This window comes from Scyliorhinus torazame, chromosome 16 (genome assembly GCF_047496885.1).
Source record: "Scyliorhinus torazame isolate Kashiwa2021f chromosome 16, sScyTor2.1, whole genome shotgun sequence".
Classification (NCBI taxonomy): domain Eukaryota; kingdom Metazoa; phylum Chordata; class Chondrichthyes; order Carcharhiniformes; family Scyliorhinidae; genus Scyliorhinus; species Scyliorhinus torazame.
In genome coordinates this window covers 141,824,731-141,841,637 of record NC_092722.1, presented here as the reverse complement: position 1 = coordinate 141,841,637, position 16,907 = coordinate 141,824,731, and the positions used below count along the sequence as shown (strand labels likewise).

General features: G+C 49.5%; 1 protein-coding gene across 1 annotated transcript in view; it reads left to right on the top strand.

Moving 5' to 3' along the window:
• The window catches only part of jakmip3 (Janus kinase and microtubule interacting protein 3), a 569,034-nt gene that overhangs the window by 319,290 nt on the left and 232,837 nt on the right, over positions 1-16,907 (top strand). The window contains exons 9-10 of the mRNA XM_072479157.1: positions 9,164-9,223; positions 13,910-14,038. Coding sequence (XP_072335258.1) covers positions 9,164-9,223; positions 13,910-14,038 — 189 coding nt within the window. The remainder of the gene's footprint in view (positions 1-9,163; positions 9,224-13,909; positions 14,039-16,907) is intronic.

Sequence of the window (16,907 nt, the reverse complement as noted above, 5' to 3'; positions counted from 1 at the left end):
TAGGGGAGGTCCCGGTACACCGCGACACCTCGGACTCCCCCCCTTCCGTTCCAGGTGCATCGGGTGGGCAACGGGCAGGACAGGCTGGCAGCTCGCCATCCCAGTCGCCCGGGCCGTGGCCTGGCCCACCTAGGCCAGGACGCCCCAGGAAACAGCCGCCAAAGGGATCCAGTGTCAGAGGGCAGGAATCACAGGAGTCCACCTCCAGTTCTGCTGTACCGTCTGGGGAACCACGTAGACGTAGTCAAAGGGCCCGTAAGGCCAAACAATTAGACACTGAGTAAGTTGGCACGGGTGCAGGGCACAGATGAGTTTTAGGGGCTAGGGCACATGCTTGAACTCGTTTGGTTATTAAAGTCAATGTTACACCTACAGAAGCTGCCTTTGTGCTCTGTCCAAAGCGTGCGGGGGTGTCATGTACGTTGAGCGCAAGTGTGTGTGTGAGGGGTGGTCTTACCTCAGCCTCAGGTGAGTCTGCCCCCTTCCACCTGGGCCGCCATCAACATCCCCCGGGCAGAGGACGGGACCGTGCGCTGCAGTGTCACAGCCGCATGCAGGGATGGTCCGGGTGGATGGTGGTACTGTGGCCATGGGTCAGACATAGTCCAACGATGTGGAGCCAGGAGCTCACCGCAGGGCGGGTTGTCATCATCCTCCATGGCCTGCAATAGACACGCGTCCACCCGCAACTGTGTGAGCCCGGCCCGTTGAGCCGCAGGTGGATCGGCAATGGGGGTGGTGGTGTGCATGCGGGTGGGGTTGGGGAGGGGGGTGAGGGTGCTGGGTGGGTGGATGGGTGGGGGGTGTGGGTGGTCGGCTGTTGCCATGGTGTGCGGTCTGTGGCCATACTACCCGATTCCCACGCCCATCTAGTCAGTGAAGCGGGCGGCTATCAGTCTGTCCCGTGCCCGCTGGGCCAGCCGGTAATGGTGGACAGCCACCCACCTGTGTCTACCCCGTCTTCCCTGACCATTACCCCCATCCCCCTCATCTGGGGAGGACTGCGCCTCTTCCTGCTGCTCCTCCACTCCGCCCTCCTCTGCCTGCGGCACATCACCCCTCTGCTGGGCTATGTTGTGCAGGACGCAGCACACCACAATGGTGCGGCCGAACCTATCTGACCGATACTGGAGGGCGCCCCCAGAGAGGTCCAGGCACCTGAAATGCATCTTCAGCACGCCAAAGCACCTCTCTATCACTCCCCTTGTCGCTACATGGGCATCATTGTAGCGGTTCTCCGCCTCATTGCGTGGCCTCCGTATAGGCGTCATCAGCCACGATCGTAATGGGTAGCCCCTGTCACCCAGCAACCAGCCCCTCAGCCGGGGATGGCATCCCTCGTACATGCCGGGGATGGATGACCGCGACAACACGTATGAGTCGTGTACACTGCCTGGGTAACGGGCGCAGACGTGCAGGATCATCATGCGGTGGTCGCAGACCACCTGTATGTTCATCGAATAGGTCCCCTTCCCCCCTTGGTGAACACGGCCCTGTTATCTGCAGGTGGCCGCACGGCGACGTGCATCCCATCGATCGCGCCCTGGACCATGGGGAACCCGGCCACGGCAGAGAAGCCCACGGCCCGGGCATCTTGGCTGGCCCAGTCCACGGGGAAGCGGATGTAGCAGTGCGCCATGGCATATAGGGCATCTGTCACTGCCCGGATGCACCGATGTCTGCGATATGCCGGACAGGTCCCCACTCGGTGCCTGGAATGACCCCGTTGCATAAAAGTCCAGGGCCACCGTAACCTTGACGGACACGGGGAGGGGGTGTCCCACACCAGTGCCACGCGGTGACAGGTGTGCCAGCAGGTGGCAGATGTGTGCCACCGTTTCCCGCCTCATCCGGAGTCTCCTCCTGCATTCCCGGTCCGTGAGGTCCTGGTATGACTGCCGGGGCCGGTACACACGGGGCGCCCTCGGGTGCCTCCGTTGCCGTGGGGCCGCGACGTCCTCCTCCCCCTCCTCGTCCTGTTGGTCAGGTGTCCCTCCAACCTGGGCGGCTGCCGCCTGTCCCTCTGCGGCAGCCTTCGCCGCCTCTCTGGCACGCTCCTCCTCCTCCTCCTCCTCCTCATCCAGGGCAACATAGACATTAGCGGCTGCCGCCACGGCGGCCAACATCGCTGGATGATCGGAAAACATGACGGCCTGGTGGGGGAGAGGGGAACGACGACATGTCATCATTGCCCATATCCCCTCCTGCCCCCAGCCAGGTGGCATGGACCGCATGGATCCAACTGTTGGAGGCTGGCACCTGGCCAGGTGGACCAACTCACTTGCCCTCGCATCCCCCTCCACGGCACGGACCCCCCCCCCCCACTTCATCCCCGGCACGGACCCCCCCATCCCCCTCCCCGGCACGGACCCCCCATCCCCCTCCACGGCACGGATCCCCCCAACCTCCACCCCGGCACAGACCCCCCCATCCCCTTCCCCGGCACGGACCCCCCCCAACCTCCTCCCCGGCACGGACCCCCCACCCCCCTCCCCGGCACGGACCCCCCCCCCCAACCTCCTACCCGGCACGGACCCCCCATCCCCCTCCCCGGCACGGACCCCCCCCCAACCTCCACCCCGTCACGGACCCCCACACCTCCTCCCCGGCACGGACCCCCCATACCCCTCCCCGGCACGGACCCCCCCCAACCTCCACCCCGGCACGGATCCCCATCCCCCTCCCCGGCACGGACCCCCCCCCCAACCTCCACCCCGGCACGGACCCCCCCCATTCCCCTCCCCGGCACGGACCCCCCCACCTCCTCCCCGGCACGGACCCCCCATCCCCCTCCCCGGCACGGACCCCCCCCCAACCTCCTCCCCGGCACGGACCCCCCATCCCCTTCCCCGGCACGGACCCACCAACCTTCTCCCCGGCACGGACCCCCCATCCCCCTCCCCGGCACGTCCCCCCCAACCTCCACCCCGGCACGGACCCCCCCCAACCTCCTCCCCGGCACGGACCCCCCATCCCCCTCCCCGGCACGGATCCCCCCCCCCAACCTCCACCCCAGCACGGACACCCCATCCCCCTCCCCGGCACGGACCCCCCCCCAACCTCCACCCCGGCACGGACCCCCCCCATCCCCCTCCCCGGCACGGACCCCCCCCCAACCTCCTCCCCGGCACGGACCTCCCATCCCCGTCCCCGGCACGGACCCCCCCCAACCTCCTCCCCGGCACGGACCCCCCATCCCCCTCCCGGCACTCCCCCGGAGCCCAGCCCACTCTAACCACCCCCCCCCCCCCCCCGCCGCACACACACACACACAACCCGAGACACACCTCTCCTCACACATTCAGACTGCGGCCACGCCATCGCCTGCCCAGAGCCAACCCCCCAGGCCGTCACTCACCTCCACGCTGGTCGGCGTGAACCTGGAGCACAGGGTCACGCCGATGAAAAGGAGGTTTAATTTACGTCGACGTGAACGGTCATCACGTCGACGGGACTTCGGCCCATCCGGAAGGGAGAATATCGGCAGGCCGAAAATCGGCTGCCTTGCGCAGACCCGTGCCATTCTCTGACGGCAGCGGCGACATTAACGCCCGCCGACTTTTCTCCCTTCGGAGACTTCGGCAACCGGCGGGGGCGGGATTCACGGCGGCCAACGGCCATTCTCCGACCCTCTGGGGGGTCGGAGAATGACGCCCCAAGTGTCACTGTTTAAAAATAAGGGGCTGCTGTGAATCCCGCCCCTGCTGGTTGCCGAAGTCTCCGGCACCGGATATTCGGCGGGGGCGGGAATCGGGCCGCGCCGGTTGGCGGGCCCCCTCGCTCGATTCTCCGGCCCGGATGGGCCGAAGTCCCGCCGATAAATTGCCTGTCCCGCCGGCGTGGATTAAACCACCTACCTTACCGGCGGGACAAGGCGGCGCGGGCGGGCTCCGGGGTCCAGGGGGGGCGCGGGGCATTGGCCTGGCCCGTGATCTGAGCTTACCGATCCGCGGGCGGGCCTGTGTCGTGGGGGCACTCTTTCCCTTCCACCTCCGCCATAGTCTCCACCATGGCGGAGGCAGAAGAGACTCCCTCCACTGCGCATGCGTGGGAAACTGTCAGCGGCCGCTGATGCTCCTGCGCATGCGCCGCCCGGAGATGTCATTTCCGCGCCAGCTGGCGGGGCAACAAAGGCCGTTTCCGCCAGCTGGCGGGGCGGAAATTCCTCCGGCGCCGGCCTAGCCCCTCAATGTTGGGGCTCGGCCCCCAAAGATGCGGAGCATTCCGCACCTTTGGGGTGGCGCGATGCCCGTCTGATTCGCGCCGTTTTAGGCGCCAGTCGGCGGACATCGCGCCGTTTCGGGAGAATTTCGCCCAAGGTGTCATTCATTTAAGACAGAGATGAGGAGGAATTGTTTCTCTCAGAGTGTCATGAGTCTCTGGAACTCTCTTCCTGAAAAGGCGTTGGAAGCAGAATCTTTGAATATTCCTAAGGCAGAGCTAGGTAGATTCTTGCTTATCAAGGAGGTGAAAGGTTATCGGTCGGCAGGAATGTGGGGGTTAAAGCCACAAGCAGATCAGCCATGATTTTATTGAATGGCGGAGCAGGCTCGAGGGGCCGAGTGGCCTACTCCTGCACCTAGTTGGTCTGTTTGTATATAAGTATCTGTACATATGCCCGAGTGTTCAATTCTGGATTGTCAGTGGAAATCAATATGTTTCTAGAGGTACAAAAGACAGTGAACTTGATGAGAAACCTCGGCTTTAAACACACTAGAGTGAGAGAAGTAGATTGACAATCTATTCTCTACAAAGTTATGATCAAAGCCTAGTACGGCTTATTAAGCCAGATTTCCATGTTTTTTTCAAAAATAGAACTCCAGGCCAATATTTTATATCAATCCAAAAACTCTACACAACGAACATAGCAATGAGGCTTCATGCATTATTATCCCTGCATCTCGCAGATTGTAATTGTTTTGTAATCTGCCCTTTGTCTTTAGAAGTAGCTTCACTAGTTGAACAAAGCTACTGGAACATGCACTCACCTCTGAAAAATCGTTGTCTTTCCCATTGGTATCTCAGTATGTCCCGAGGCTCTTTGTGCTAGGAGATGCTGCCATAATTACATTACTAAAACATTTATGCGCATCAGAAGAGCCTTCAGCCACACCATGTACAGCCAGCTTTTAAGAGGTGAATATTAGGCAAGCCATGCCTATTACAGCCTGTCAACTAACATTCAATTTCAGGCAAATTCTGTGGAAAACAATTTCATCAAGTGAAACATTGACAGGAATCAATTCATCTGTAACAGCTCAATGATAATTCATTTTGTGCTCCATGTCAGACTTTCAGATTCAGTGGGCATAATTTTGCACAACAGTGCTTCCCCTGCAAATGCGAAATTGTTTAACTCCACTAAACATATCTGAGATGCTTGTATGCTATCCTTTAAAACAGAAATGAGGAGGAATTTGTTCAGCCAGAGGATGCTGAATCTGTGGAACTCTTTGCCGCAGAAGGCTGTGGAGGCCAAATCACTGGGTGTCTTTAAGACAGAGATAGATAGGTTCTTAATTAATAAGGGGATCGGGGGTTATGGAGAGAAGGCAGGAGAATGGGGATGAGAAAATATCAGCCATGATTGAGTGGCAGAGCAGAATCGATGGGCCGAGTGGCCTAAATTCTGCTCCTATGTCTTATGGTCTTATGGAAACAAATTATTTGCCTGCAGGTTTGGCAAGTCAGACACAGGAAGCCATAGTCTTTGCCCAATATACAGGCTGCTCTCAGAGTGTTACTGATTGCACCCATGTTGCCATAAAGGCCACAACTCAACATGGGGACACTTTTATTAAACTGAAGTCCTTCCACACAATCAATGTTCAGGTGTTTTGTGACCACCCATCACAAGGTTCCCTGGCAGCTGCCACAACTCCTTCATACTAAGAAGTTTCCAACTCCCACAGCTTTTTCTCCGACCAATATAGGTCTGTAGTTGGCTTCTAGGGTCAAGGTCTTCCCCTCAAGAATGTGCGTAACTGCCCCTTTAGGAGTCCACAAATGGAGACAGAGTACGACCACAACAGCAGCCATGTCATCACTGGGAGTACCAGTGAGCTGGCAATTGGTATTTTAACAATGCACTTCAGTGCCTCAATCGCTCAGGTGGAGCTCTGCCATATACCCCAGCAGGGGTATCGAGAATAGTAACGATGTGCTGCATGTTGCCCGACATTGAGCCACAAATTGGAGTTTACACATTCTCCCCGTGTCTGCGTGGGTCTCACCCCCATAACCATGGATTTGCCAGACTAAATTGCCCCTTGGAAAATTAAAAAAAACATTGAGCAGCAGATGGGCCTAGACATCGATGAGAATGATGCCATGGGCATTAGCTATGAGGAGCGGTTGAATAAACTCGGTTTGTTCTCACTGGAACGACGGAGGTTGAGGGGTGACTTGATAGAGGTCTACAAAATTATGAAGGGCATAAACAGAGTGGATAGTCAGAGGCTTTTCCCCAGGGTAAAGGGGTCAATTACTAGGGGGCATAGGTTTAAGGTGAGAGGGGCAAGATATAGAGGAGATGTACGAGGCAAGTTTTTTTACACAGAGGGTAGTGGGTGCCTGGAACTCACTACCGGAGGAGGTGGTGGATGCAGGGACGATAGTGCCATTTAAGAGGCATCTTGACAAATACATGAATAGGATGGGAATAGAGGGATACGGTCCCAGGAAGTGTAGAAGATTTTAGTTTAGTCGGGCAGCATGGTCGGCACGGGCTTGGAGGGCCGAAGGGCCTGTTCCTGTGCTGTACATTTCTTTGTTCTTTGTTCTCTGAGGACCAGGAAGGTGAGGAGGAGGAAGCCCCTGTCCATTCAGAAGATTCAAAAATGGACGAAGATGAGGAGGCTGCTAATGGCAGAGCAGTTGGGAGTTGTGGTCATGTAGCCAGGGGTGACTCTGTGCAGGAGGGGATCATCGCCAGAAGAGACCTTGTGCAAAATAGATTCTCATCAGGTCCTCCCATATCAAGTTACCATCAGCCAGACCCTGGTTACATAGTCCCACCTCAAGTATCTTGTACCTTGAGTCCAAAATGACTCAAGGGACTGCCCATCCCCCACAAGGGGGACAATAAGCATCAATGAGTTGGACTCAGTCACATTCATATGGCTGAAACCCTCACCATCATAACCATGGGTCTCATCATATTACAAACACACATGATAATAAGTCATTCACAACTTGACCCCCTCACATGAACATCATTGGCTGTAAATGAGGAGCCCATAATGCTGCATTGTCCATAATCAAACCATGTCCACAATGCTGAGAGTGGCATGATGTCACAATTCAACCTTATACATGCTGATAGGATTATATGTTATAGCATGCACGCAGATAAGGCATCTCGCACCTGAGGAGCTCGTAACTGTGCAACAGCAGCTCTTTGAAAGAGCAGCATCATTCCGGCCAATGATCCCGTTTCTGATATGCAACATTCCTGGCTTCCAAATACCCCTGCTCCAGCACGAACACATCCTGAGACATTTGCAATGCAAATAAGGCCTAAGTAGTGGACGCAGCAGACAACCAATAATATGTGCACAATTGATGGATCTTGAGCTAAGATGCCTACATCTAGGCGAATATACAAAATTGCACTGCAGATAAATAACTTGCACCCAGCAGCTCGCATGAGATGCACCTGCTGCTTAGTATCTGTTCATCTATGGACAATTAATAAAGAATAGTTATTAACTTAAAAGAAAAAAAATCATATAACAAGAAGGACTATAATACACTATAACATGTGCGTACACTGATGGCTTTAAGCACACAGGTATTACAGAAAAGCACCCCTAGGTTCCAACTACCTACATTGCCTGAACTCTGAGATGCTCCTTTGTTCCCAAACAACATCCAGTATTATATAACACTTGGAGCTAAATCCAGCAAATAATTGCCACACGTGGCCACGTTTGGGAAAAACGTCTTCAATTTCAACGGAGGCAGAATCTGCTTGGATCGAATTTAGTTCTTAATCAGCTGGCTATTTAGAAATAACCTGTTTTCAAGAAACTGTTTTGCAGTTGGGTATGGCTAATGGTGGCTGTGTCCATGTTTGTCTCTGTCTCCCTTTTTCTAGTCATTGTTCTGCAGATGCTATCCCCCTATGGATTCGGCTTTTTGCACTTACGTGTCTATTTCCTTACCTCTCCACTTTGAGGTTACCCTTTCTACACCCCGCATTGTTTTCATCCAGTCACCTAGGTTAAACACTTGCTTTTTCTCACTTATATGCTAATTTGCATCTCAACATCTGTTTAGATATCACCCTGTTTTATTTTCTTTTATCCCAATTTTGTTTTTTATTCTCAATTTCCCCCAATTCTTAACATGTTACCTCTTTTTGAACATGAAACGTCTTAATTTGAAAGACAATGTCATTTCTCAACTATTTCTTATCTGTCCTACCTTCTCATTACAAAGATTTAGATTCCCTCAAAGTATTTACACACAAGGTTCCAAAAAGCCTCTTACATTCATGATAAGGCATCTGCAATGAAGTTTTCCTCTCCGGCCACGTGAATGATTTTCAAATTAAACGGTTGCAGTAACAAAGTCCATCTAAATAACTCTGTGTTCCGATTTTGAAATCTCTCCAGAAGGTTTAGGGGATTATGGTCTGTAGATGTGATTGTTGTTGCTGAATTACAATGTTCATGCCGGCGGGATTCTCTTGTCCCGCTGCAGTGAATGGGAGATTTGGCTGAGAGCAGCGGGAGTGGGACGGATTCGCAACAAAGAATCCAGGGCAAAGTCTCTTTTTCAATTGCAGAATACTTCCGTTGATGATGATTTAATTTCCTTGAGAAATACCCATGGACTTCTCAATTCATAGTTCATCTTCCTGTAACAATACAGCTCCCACATCAATGTCACTAGCATCCTCAGCAAGTTTAAACCGTTTGTTATATTTTGGTGTGACAACACAGTTTTCAAATGTTGGAATGCAGTTTGGCAGTCCTCTGTCCAGTTAAATTTCTTGTTCTTCTTGAAGAATTCTTGATAAGGTTCACTGATTTTCCGTGTGACCGGATGATCCCAGGGTCGGGCGAGTCTGGATATTCCCACCCGTTGTAATTTTACACTGTGAGGTGACATTTTGGAGTACCTTGATTCTGAATGAATTTATCTATTTTGGTAACAGGATCGGGATAAGCTTCTACTTTACAGAAAACAGAGGAAGAAAGTTACAAAGTCGAGCAAGGTAAAATCAAAGGTCTGCAGTTGTCACCTCCACATAGGCCGGGACCAAACAATTTGGAGGGCAGTCATAAGTCTGTTGACTTTGGGCGGGAATTTTCGGTGCCTCCGCTAACAATTATTTCAATGGAAAAACAGAACCATAAACAATATAATTGTAAATTAGATTGGGAAAATAGAATATTTTAAGCTTTTTTAAAGAAAAGGAGGATAATGCTCCTCCCTACCTTCCTGCCCGATTCATTGCATAATTAAAGCCCGACTGACACAATAGCCTGCAGACATTTTGTTAAGTGCACTTATGCAGTTCAGCCCTGGCTCCTGCGTACCACTGCCCCCATCTTATTGGATACCTCCAGCGAAAGGTCTAAAAAAGACTCATGTTTTCTATACCCTGGAATGCTATATAGGTTAAAGGCAATGAGGCAGATAAGGAAATGTGCACCTGTCATTGTGAATATAAACCTTAAATACACCATACCATGTTCTATGTCAGCGACACGAAGATCTACCACAAAGCTATCACTGCAGTGCATGTAAATAGGTATCTGTCTTGGCTTTGGCTGAATCTGGCCACCTTCCTGGGTTCTGCTCGTGTAAACATTTAGGCAAGGGCCAGACAGGACTGCTGCCAGAGAATTGGCGCTGGTTCCAGTTTGAGCCAGGAGATTGTGAGCTGCTATCAGCCTGAAGCAGCAGACAGTGGCACTGAAAAGGAGGCCTGACCATTGATGTGGAAATGGCAGCCAAATAGCTGCCAGATATGTCATGTAATCCAACGGTTCTGGGAAATTCACTTTATGGAAGTTACCAGGGGGGGTGGCTGTCTGTCCCTTAATTTACACATCATCTGACTTGAAAGGTACAGCCTACAATCTCTGATGTACACGTTCCCAATAAAGCATTGGAAGAATATCATAGAATCATTGAAATCCTACTATGCAGAAGGAGGCCATTTTACCCATCGAGTCTGCACTGACCCTCTGAAAGAGAACCCTAGTTAGGCCCACCCAACCTACACATCTTTGAACACTGAGTGGCAATTTTTGCATGGCCAATCCACCTAACCAGCATATCTTTGGACGGTGGGAGGAAACAGGAGCACCCGGAGGAAACTCGCGCAGACAAGGGGAGAAAGTGCAAACTCCACACAGACAGGCCGAAATTGAACTCGGGTCCCTGGCGCTGTGACGTAACAGTGCAAACCACTGTGCCACCGTGCCACCCTATCAATCCCACATTAGCTATATAAAATGCAAATACTCCCACAGTATGGGACAAGAACTTCCTGTCCACATTAGGTATGCCTCAGGAAATGTGTGCTAAGCGTGAAGAGGATCAGAGACCGAATGTTGCAAGCCACTGCCTCTTTTCCCTCATCTTAATATCCCATAAATGCTATACATAGACTGCCAGGATAAGGAAACACTGTCTCACAATGTCAAATATACTGATTAGAACTAAATACTGGTTATGAATTGAAAACCATCGAACCTCGAGTAATATTGTGGGTTTCCTTTCACAAAATAAATAAACCTGGATTTTTTCCTTACTATAAAAATTGGACAAGTTTGCAGGTGCTTTAAATATCGAACCATAAGACGGTGTGCCTTCTTTCAGCATACAAGCAGAAACTTAAGCGGGAGAATCCAGTTAAGAAGGTCATACAATGCTGGTCCAAGGCAACAGAGGAGATCCTGTGCGATTGCTTGGAGTCAGTGGACTGATCCATATTCAAGAACTCAGCAGCCAAACTAAACGAGTATGCCAACACCGTCACAGACTTCATCAGCAAGTATTTAGACGATTGCTCCCTACTGAAGGCCAGGTCTGAGGCGGTCAAGACAGGTGACCCTGACCTACACAAGAAATCCAGGTAGGACCTCCGCAAAGCCATCATAGATGCCAAGAGACAATGCCAGACTAAGCTAGAGTCACAGACAAACCGACACGGACTTTCTTCATTGTGGCAAGGTTTAAACAACATAACGGGCTACAAAGCAAAGCTGAGTAGAATCTCTGGCAGCAGCATACCCCTCCTGGTGAACTCAATGCATTCTGTGCTTGTTTCGAGCAGGAAACCATCAAACTGTTGTCAACTGCCACAGCAGCATCGGACACACACATGCCTACTGTCACAGCCTCCAAAGTCAGATTGGCCTTCCTGAAAGTGAACCCTCAGAAAGCAACGGGTCCTGACAGAGTGCCTGGTTATGCACTCATATCCTGCTGGTGTGTTCGCAGATATCTTCAACCTCTCCCTCTTTGTTCCGAGGTTCTCACCTGCTTCAAGAAGACCACCATCATACCAGTGCTAAAGAACAACCAGGCAACGTGCCTCAATGACTACCATTCGGTGGCCTTAACATCTATCAGTATAAAGTTCTTCGAGAGGTTGGTCATGAGACACATCAACTCCATACTCCCAGAGTGCCTTGATTCTGCACGCCACAACAGGTCCATAGCAGACGCTATCCCCGTAGCCTTACACTCATTCCTGAAGCATCTCGACAACAAGGACTCCTACGTCAGATTCCTATTCATTGACTACAGCTGTACCTTCAACACCATAATGCCAGCCAAGCTCATATCAAATCTCCAAAACCTAGGACTTGGCTCCTCCCTCTGCAACTGGATCCTCAACTTCCTGACCCATAGATCACAATCAGTAAGGATAAACAACAACACCTCCTCCATGATAGTCCTCTATACCGGAGCTCCACAAGGCTGCATACTTAGCCCCCTACTATACTCCCTATACACACACGATGTGGCAAAATTTGGCTCCAACTCCATCTACAAGTTTGCCGATGTCACAACCGTAGTGAGTCGGATCTCGAGCAATGATAAGTCAGAGTACAGGAGAGAAATAGAGGCCCTAGTGGTGTGGTGTAACAACAACAATTTCACCCTCAACGTCAGCAAAACTGAGGAGCTGGCCATTGACTTCAGGAAGCGAAGTATCATACACCCCCCTGTCTACATCAATGGTGCCGAGGTAGAGATGGTTGACAGTTTCAAATTCCTCGGTGTGCACATCACCAACAATCTGACACCCACTTCGGTGCCATGACAAAGAAAGCACAACAGGAAACTAAGGAAATCCGGCATGTCCACATTGACTCTTAACAATTTTTCCAGCTGCACCATAGAAAGCATCCTATCTGGCTGCATCACAGCCTGGTATGGCAACTGTTCGGCCCAAGATCGTAAGAAACTGCAGAGAGTCGTGAACACAGCCCAGTCCATCATGCGGACCCACCTCCCATCCATTGACTCTGCCTACACCTCCCGCTGCCTTGGGCAAGTGGACAGCATAATTAAGGACCCCTCCCACACCAGTAATTCTCTCTTCCTACCTCTTCCATCGGGCAGGATATACAAAAGTCTGAGAACACGCACGAATAGGTACAGACACAGCTTCTTCTCCGCTGTTACCAGACTTCTGAATGACCTTCTTATGGACTGAACTGATCACTCCACACATCTTCTCTACTGAGTAGCACTACACTCTCTACGCTTCACCCGATGCCTGTATTTACATTGTGTATTTACACATGTCCTATGTTTTTTCATGCATGGAACGATCTGCCTGGACTGTACGCAGAACAATATTTTACACTGTACCTCGGTACACGTGACAATAAATCAAATCAGATCAAATATTGTCTTTGAATCAGATGCATTTGACTTTAGTGTTTGACCCTGTCACTCACTGGTAAACAACAAGACTAACACAAGATTAAAAATGGCAAACTCCCAGAGTGCTCTCATTCTGAAATAAATGTTCACTTTTAAATGCTCTTTGATCTGCAAGGCATTTCCAACTTTTACAGAACTAATGGGAGTTGTTTCAGGTAGTTACAAAGATTCAGTCACGTCTGATTAATTGCATAAAACCCTGACTGACTGACAAAAATAAACTGCGAGCATTTTCTTAAGTGCACTTACAATGTTCAACCTGGCTCCAGTGTACCAACTCCCACATTTTTTGGATTACTCCCAGTGAAAGATCCGAGAGAGATTTGTATAATCTACATCCTGGAGTTTTAAGAAGATAAGGAAATGTGGAGAAGCCTTAAATAAAATGTAACTTTGTGTTTTATGACAGCAACATTAAGAGGTACCATAAATTGTTTAAAAACTTTGGTGTCACTAAACTACTCATGCAAAGTTCACTTTTTAAAAAAATTCCGTTTTGATGTATCACTTGAAAGATCATTTGAAAACAGCCTATTGAACTACGTTGGATTCCTAAATTGTTACAAATTAGTTAAATTCCATGGTCAGGGATGAAAAGCTAGGAGTGCTCAGTGCTGACACCCTATGGAAAAATATAAAAGTGCAAAACATGGATTTTGTTCCCGAATTGTTCTGTTCTTGATATTCCTGCATTAGGGATCATGAGAACAGCAGGTATCAAATCCTTGCTCTAAGTGCCCTGGAGCAGCATATTCAGTGGAGCTCCAATAGGGAGGCATAATCCATCTAAGTTTCCACGAAAGCTCCAAAGTAAAATATTCTTCCTCAAAGCCATTTTGGAGTAGGACTCAGTAGAAATTTTGGGCATGCAGATAATTCATAGTTCTCGAGGGTTGAAAAAAATGACGATTAAAGTTGGTTGCATTTGGTTTGCAATTTTCTAACAAATGTTCCACATGTTATTAACTTTTAATTTTGTTATCTACAGAAGGCAGTTGTGGAGACCTTTTTTGGATATGATGACGAAGCCTCACTTGATTCTGATGGTTCATCCATTTCATACCAAACTGACAAGACGGATCGAACCCCCTGTACTCCGGAAGATGATCTAGATGAGGTGACAGAAATCAGATTAACCCTTTTATCAAAACTAAAATAGTCTCATAGAGATTACAACCACCATTATAATAATAATCTAATAATAATAATCTTTATTAGTGCCACAAGTAGGCTTACATTAACACTGCAACATTAACACTAGCTTTGGTCACTGTCTGTGCGGAGTCTGCACGTTCTCCCCATGTCTGCGTGGGTTTCCTCCGGGTGCTCCAGTTTCCTCCCACAAGTCCCGAAAGACGTGCTTGTTAGGTGAATTGGACTTTCTGAATTCTCCCTCAGTGTACCCTAACAGGTGCTGGAGTGTGGCGATGAGGGGATTTTCACAATAACTTCACTATAGTGTTAGTGTGAGTCTACTTGTGACACTTAAAGATTATTATTATAAAATCCTCTTTGCCCCAGTGCTGGCTGGAGATGCCCAGCAGGCATCTGCAGCTTCCGATTCTCATAGATATGATGCCAGAGGCCCGATATCAGATGTGCCCCGGATTTACCCATTCTGGCACATGATCATTACTGGTTGACGCTGGCACTCTGGAGCAAAGCAATTTCCAGGCCGAACTTTTTGTGCCCATTCCAACTGTCATACCCATAACTTGCCACACAGTGACACTGTTGCAGTGCATTCCATAAAGAATGGCAACTATCTTAGTAAAGGCAAACTGTGCTCGCTCTGGGGCCCACAACATCCAGTCCCAAAACCCCACCCCTCAGTTTTTAACCAGGTGCTATGGGTTGGGCACTTAAAGCCCACCCAATTTGCCAACCCCTCCTGCTTAGTGGCAGCATTTCCTGTGTACCACGCTGAGAAAACTCATGGTTAACAGCAGACAGCAATTATTGAACAAATTTCATTTGCACATCCCTAACTGAAACAGAGAGGGCAGCAGAGAGACAGATGTAATCTCCTCCACCCACCTTCATTTAAAAAAAGTTACACATTAAAATGTAGAATGGTATGTGTGTACAATTCAACAGATTATAATACACCAATGTCAACAATACATGAATTTTAAGAGGTTGGGTTCCAGGCTTATTTTTTTTTTACTGTATTCACAACCAAAACATATGTGAGTGATAGGACCAGAGTAATTTACCTGTGGATTCTGTAATCCCGGCAAATTTACATTTTCTTTGTGAATCTATTTTCTTTCTGACATTCATTTTGTACCGTATAAGGAATTTGGTTTATGTAAGACCATAAGACATATGAGCAGAATTAGGCCACTCGGCCCATCGAGCCTGCTGTGCCATTCAATCATGGCTGATATTTTTTAAATCCCCATTCTTCTGCCTTCTGCCCATAACCCCTGATCCCCTTATTGATCAAAAGCCTATCTATCTCTGTTTTAAAGACACTCAGTGATTTGGCCTCCACAGCCTTCTGCGGCAAAGAATTCCACAGATTCACCACCCTCTGGCTGAAGAAATTCCTCCTCATCTCTGTTTTAAAGGATCGTCCCTTTAGTCTGAGATTGTGTCATCTGCTTCTACTTTTTCCTACAAGTGGAAACATTCTCTCCACGTCCACTCTATCCAGGCCACGCAATATCCTGTAAGTTTCAATAAGATACCCCCTCATCCTTCTCAACTCCAACGAGTACAGACCCAGAGTCCTCAACCGTTCCTCATACGACAGGCTCTTTATTTCAGGGATCATTCTTGTGAACCTCCTCTAGACCCTTTCCAAGGCCAGCACATCCTTCCTTAGATAAGGGACCCCAAACTGCTCACAATACTCCAAATGGGGTCTGACCAGAGCTTTATATAACCTCAGAAGTACATCCCTGCTCTTGTATTCTAGCCTTCTCGACATGAATGCTAACATTGCATTTGCCTTCCTAATTGCCTGAACCTGCACGTTAACCTTAAGAGAATCGTGAACAAGGACTCCCAAGTCCCTGTGTGCTTCTGATTTCCTAAGCATCTTCCCATTTAGAAAATAGTCTATGCCTCCATTTCTTCTTCCAAAGTGCATAACCTCACACTTTTCCACATTGTATTCCATCTGCCACGTCTTTGCCCATTCTCCTAGCCTGTCCAAGTCCTTCTGCAGCCCGCCTGCTTCCTCAATACTACCTGCTCGTCTACAGATCTTTGTATCATCTGCAAACTTAGCAACTGTGCCTTCAGTTCTTTCCTCCAGATCATTTATGTATATTGTGAAAGGTTGTGGTGCCAGTAATCATGATCTCCTTTCATCAGCTTTCCTCTTTCAAACAAATGATCTATGTGATGAAGACATTGTCTAGCCTTCAGTAGATACATTTAGTTTCTTCACAACAACTCCAGTCACCTACTTCTCCTTATCACCTCAGTGATTTTTCACTGTGACCTTTCGACCAGCACTGGACTTTTTAAGTTTCATGCTTTGTGTATTATGACATAGCCTTGAAGTTCATCCAGGACTTTGTTTAATGGGGCTGGTTTAGCACGGTGAACTAAACAGCTGGCTTGTAAAGCAGAACAAGGCCAGCAGCGCGGGCTCAATTCCCGAACCAGCCTCCCGAACAGCGGCGGAATGTGGCGACTAGGGGCTTTTCACAGTAACTTCATTGAAGCCTACTTGTGACAATAAGCGATTTTCATTTCATTTCATTTCAACTTTTCAATGTGCTCTTTGTCTGTCTTACTGCTATTTGGAATGTCACTTGAGGAGCAGCACAATCACTTGTGGAGGGGGGGGAATGCGGACTTGCCAAGGTGGGGCAACATCCCTCTGTCACTGGCAGGCCAGCTGCAGGCGATTAAAATGAATGTGTTGCCGCGATTTCTGCTTCTCTTTCAGTACCTGCCAGTCTTTTTACCAAAGGCATTCTTTAACGAAGTGGACAAGTCGGTCGTTTGTTAATTTGGGGAGGGGAAGG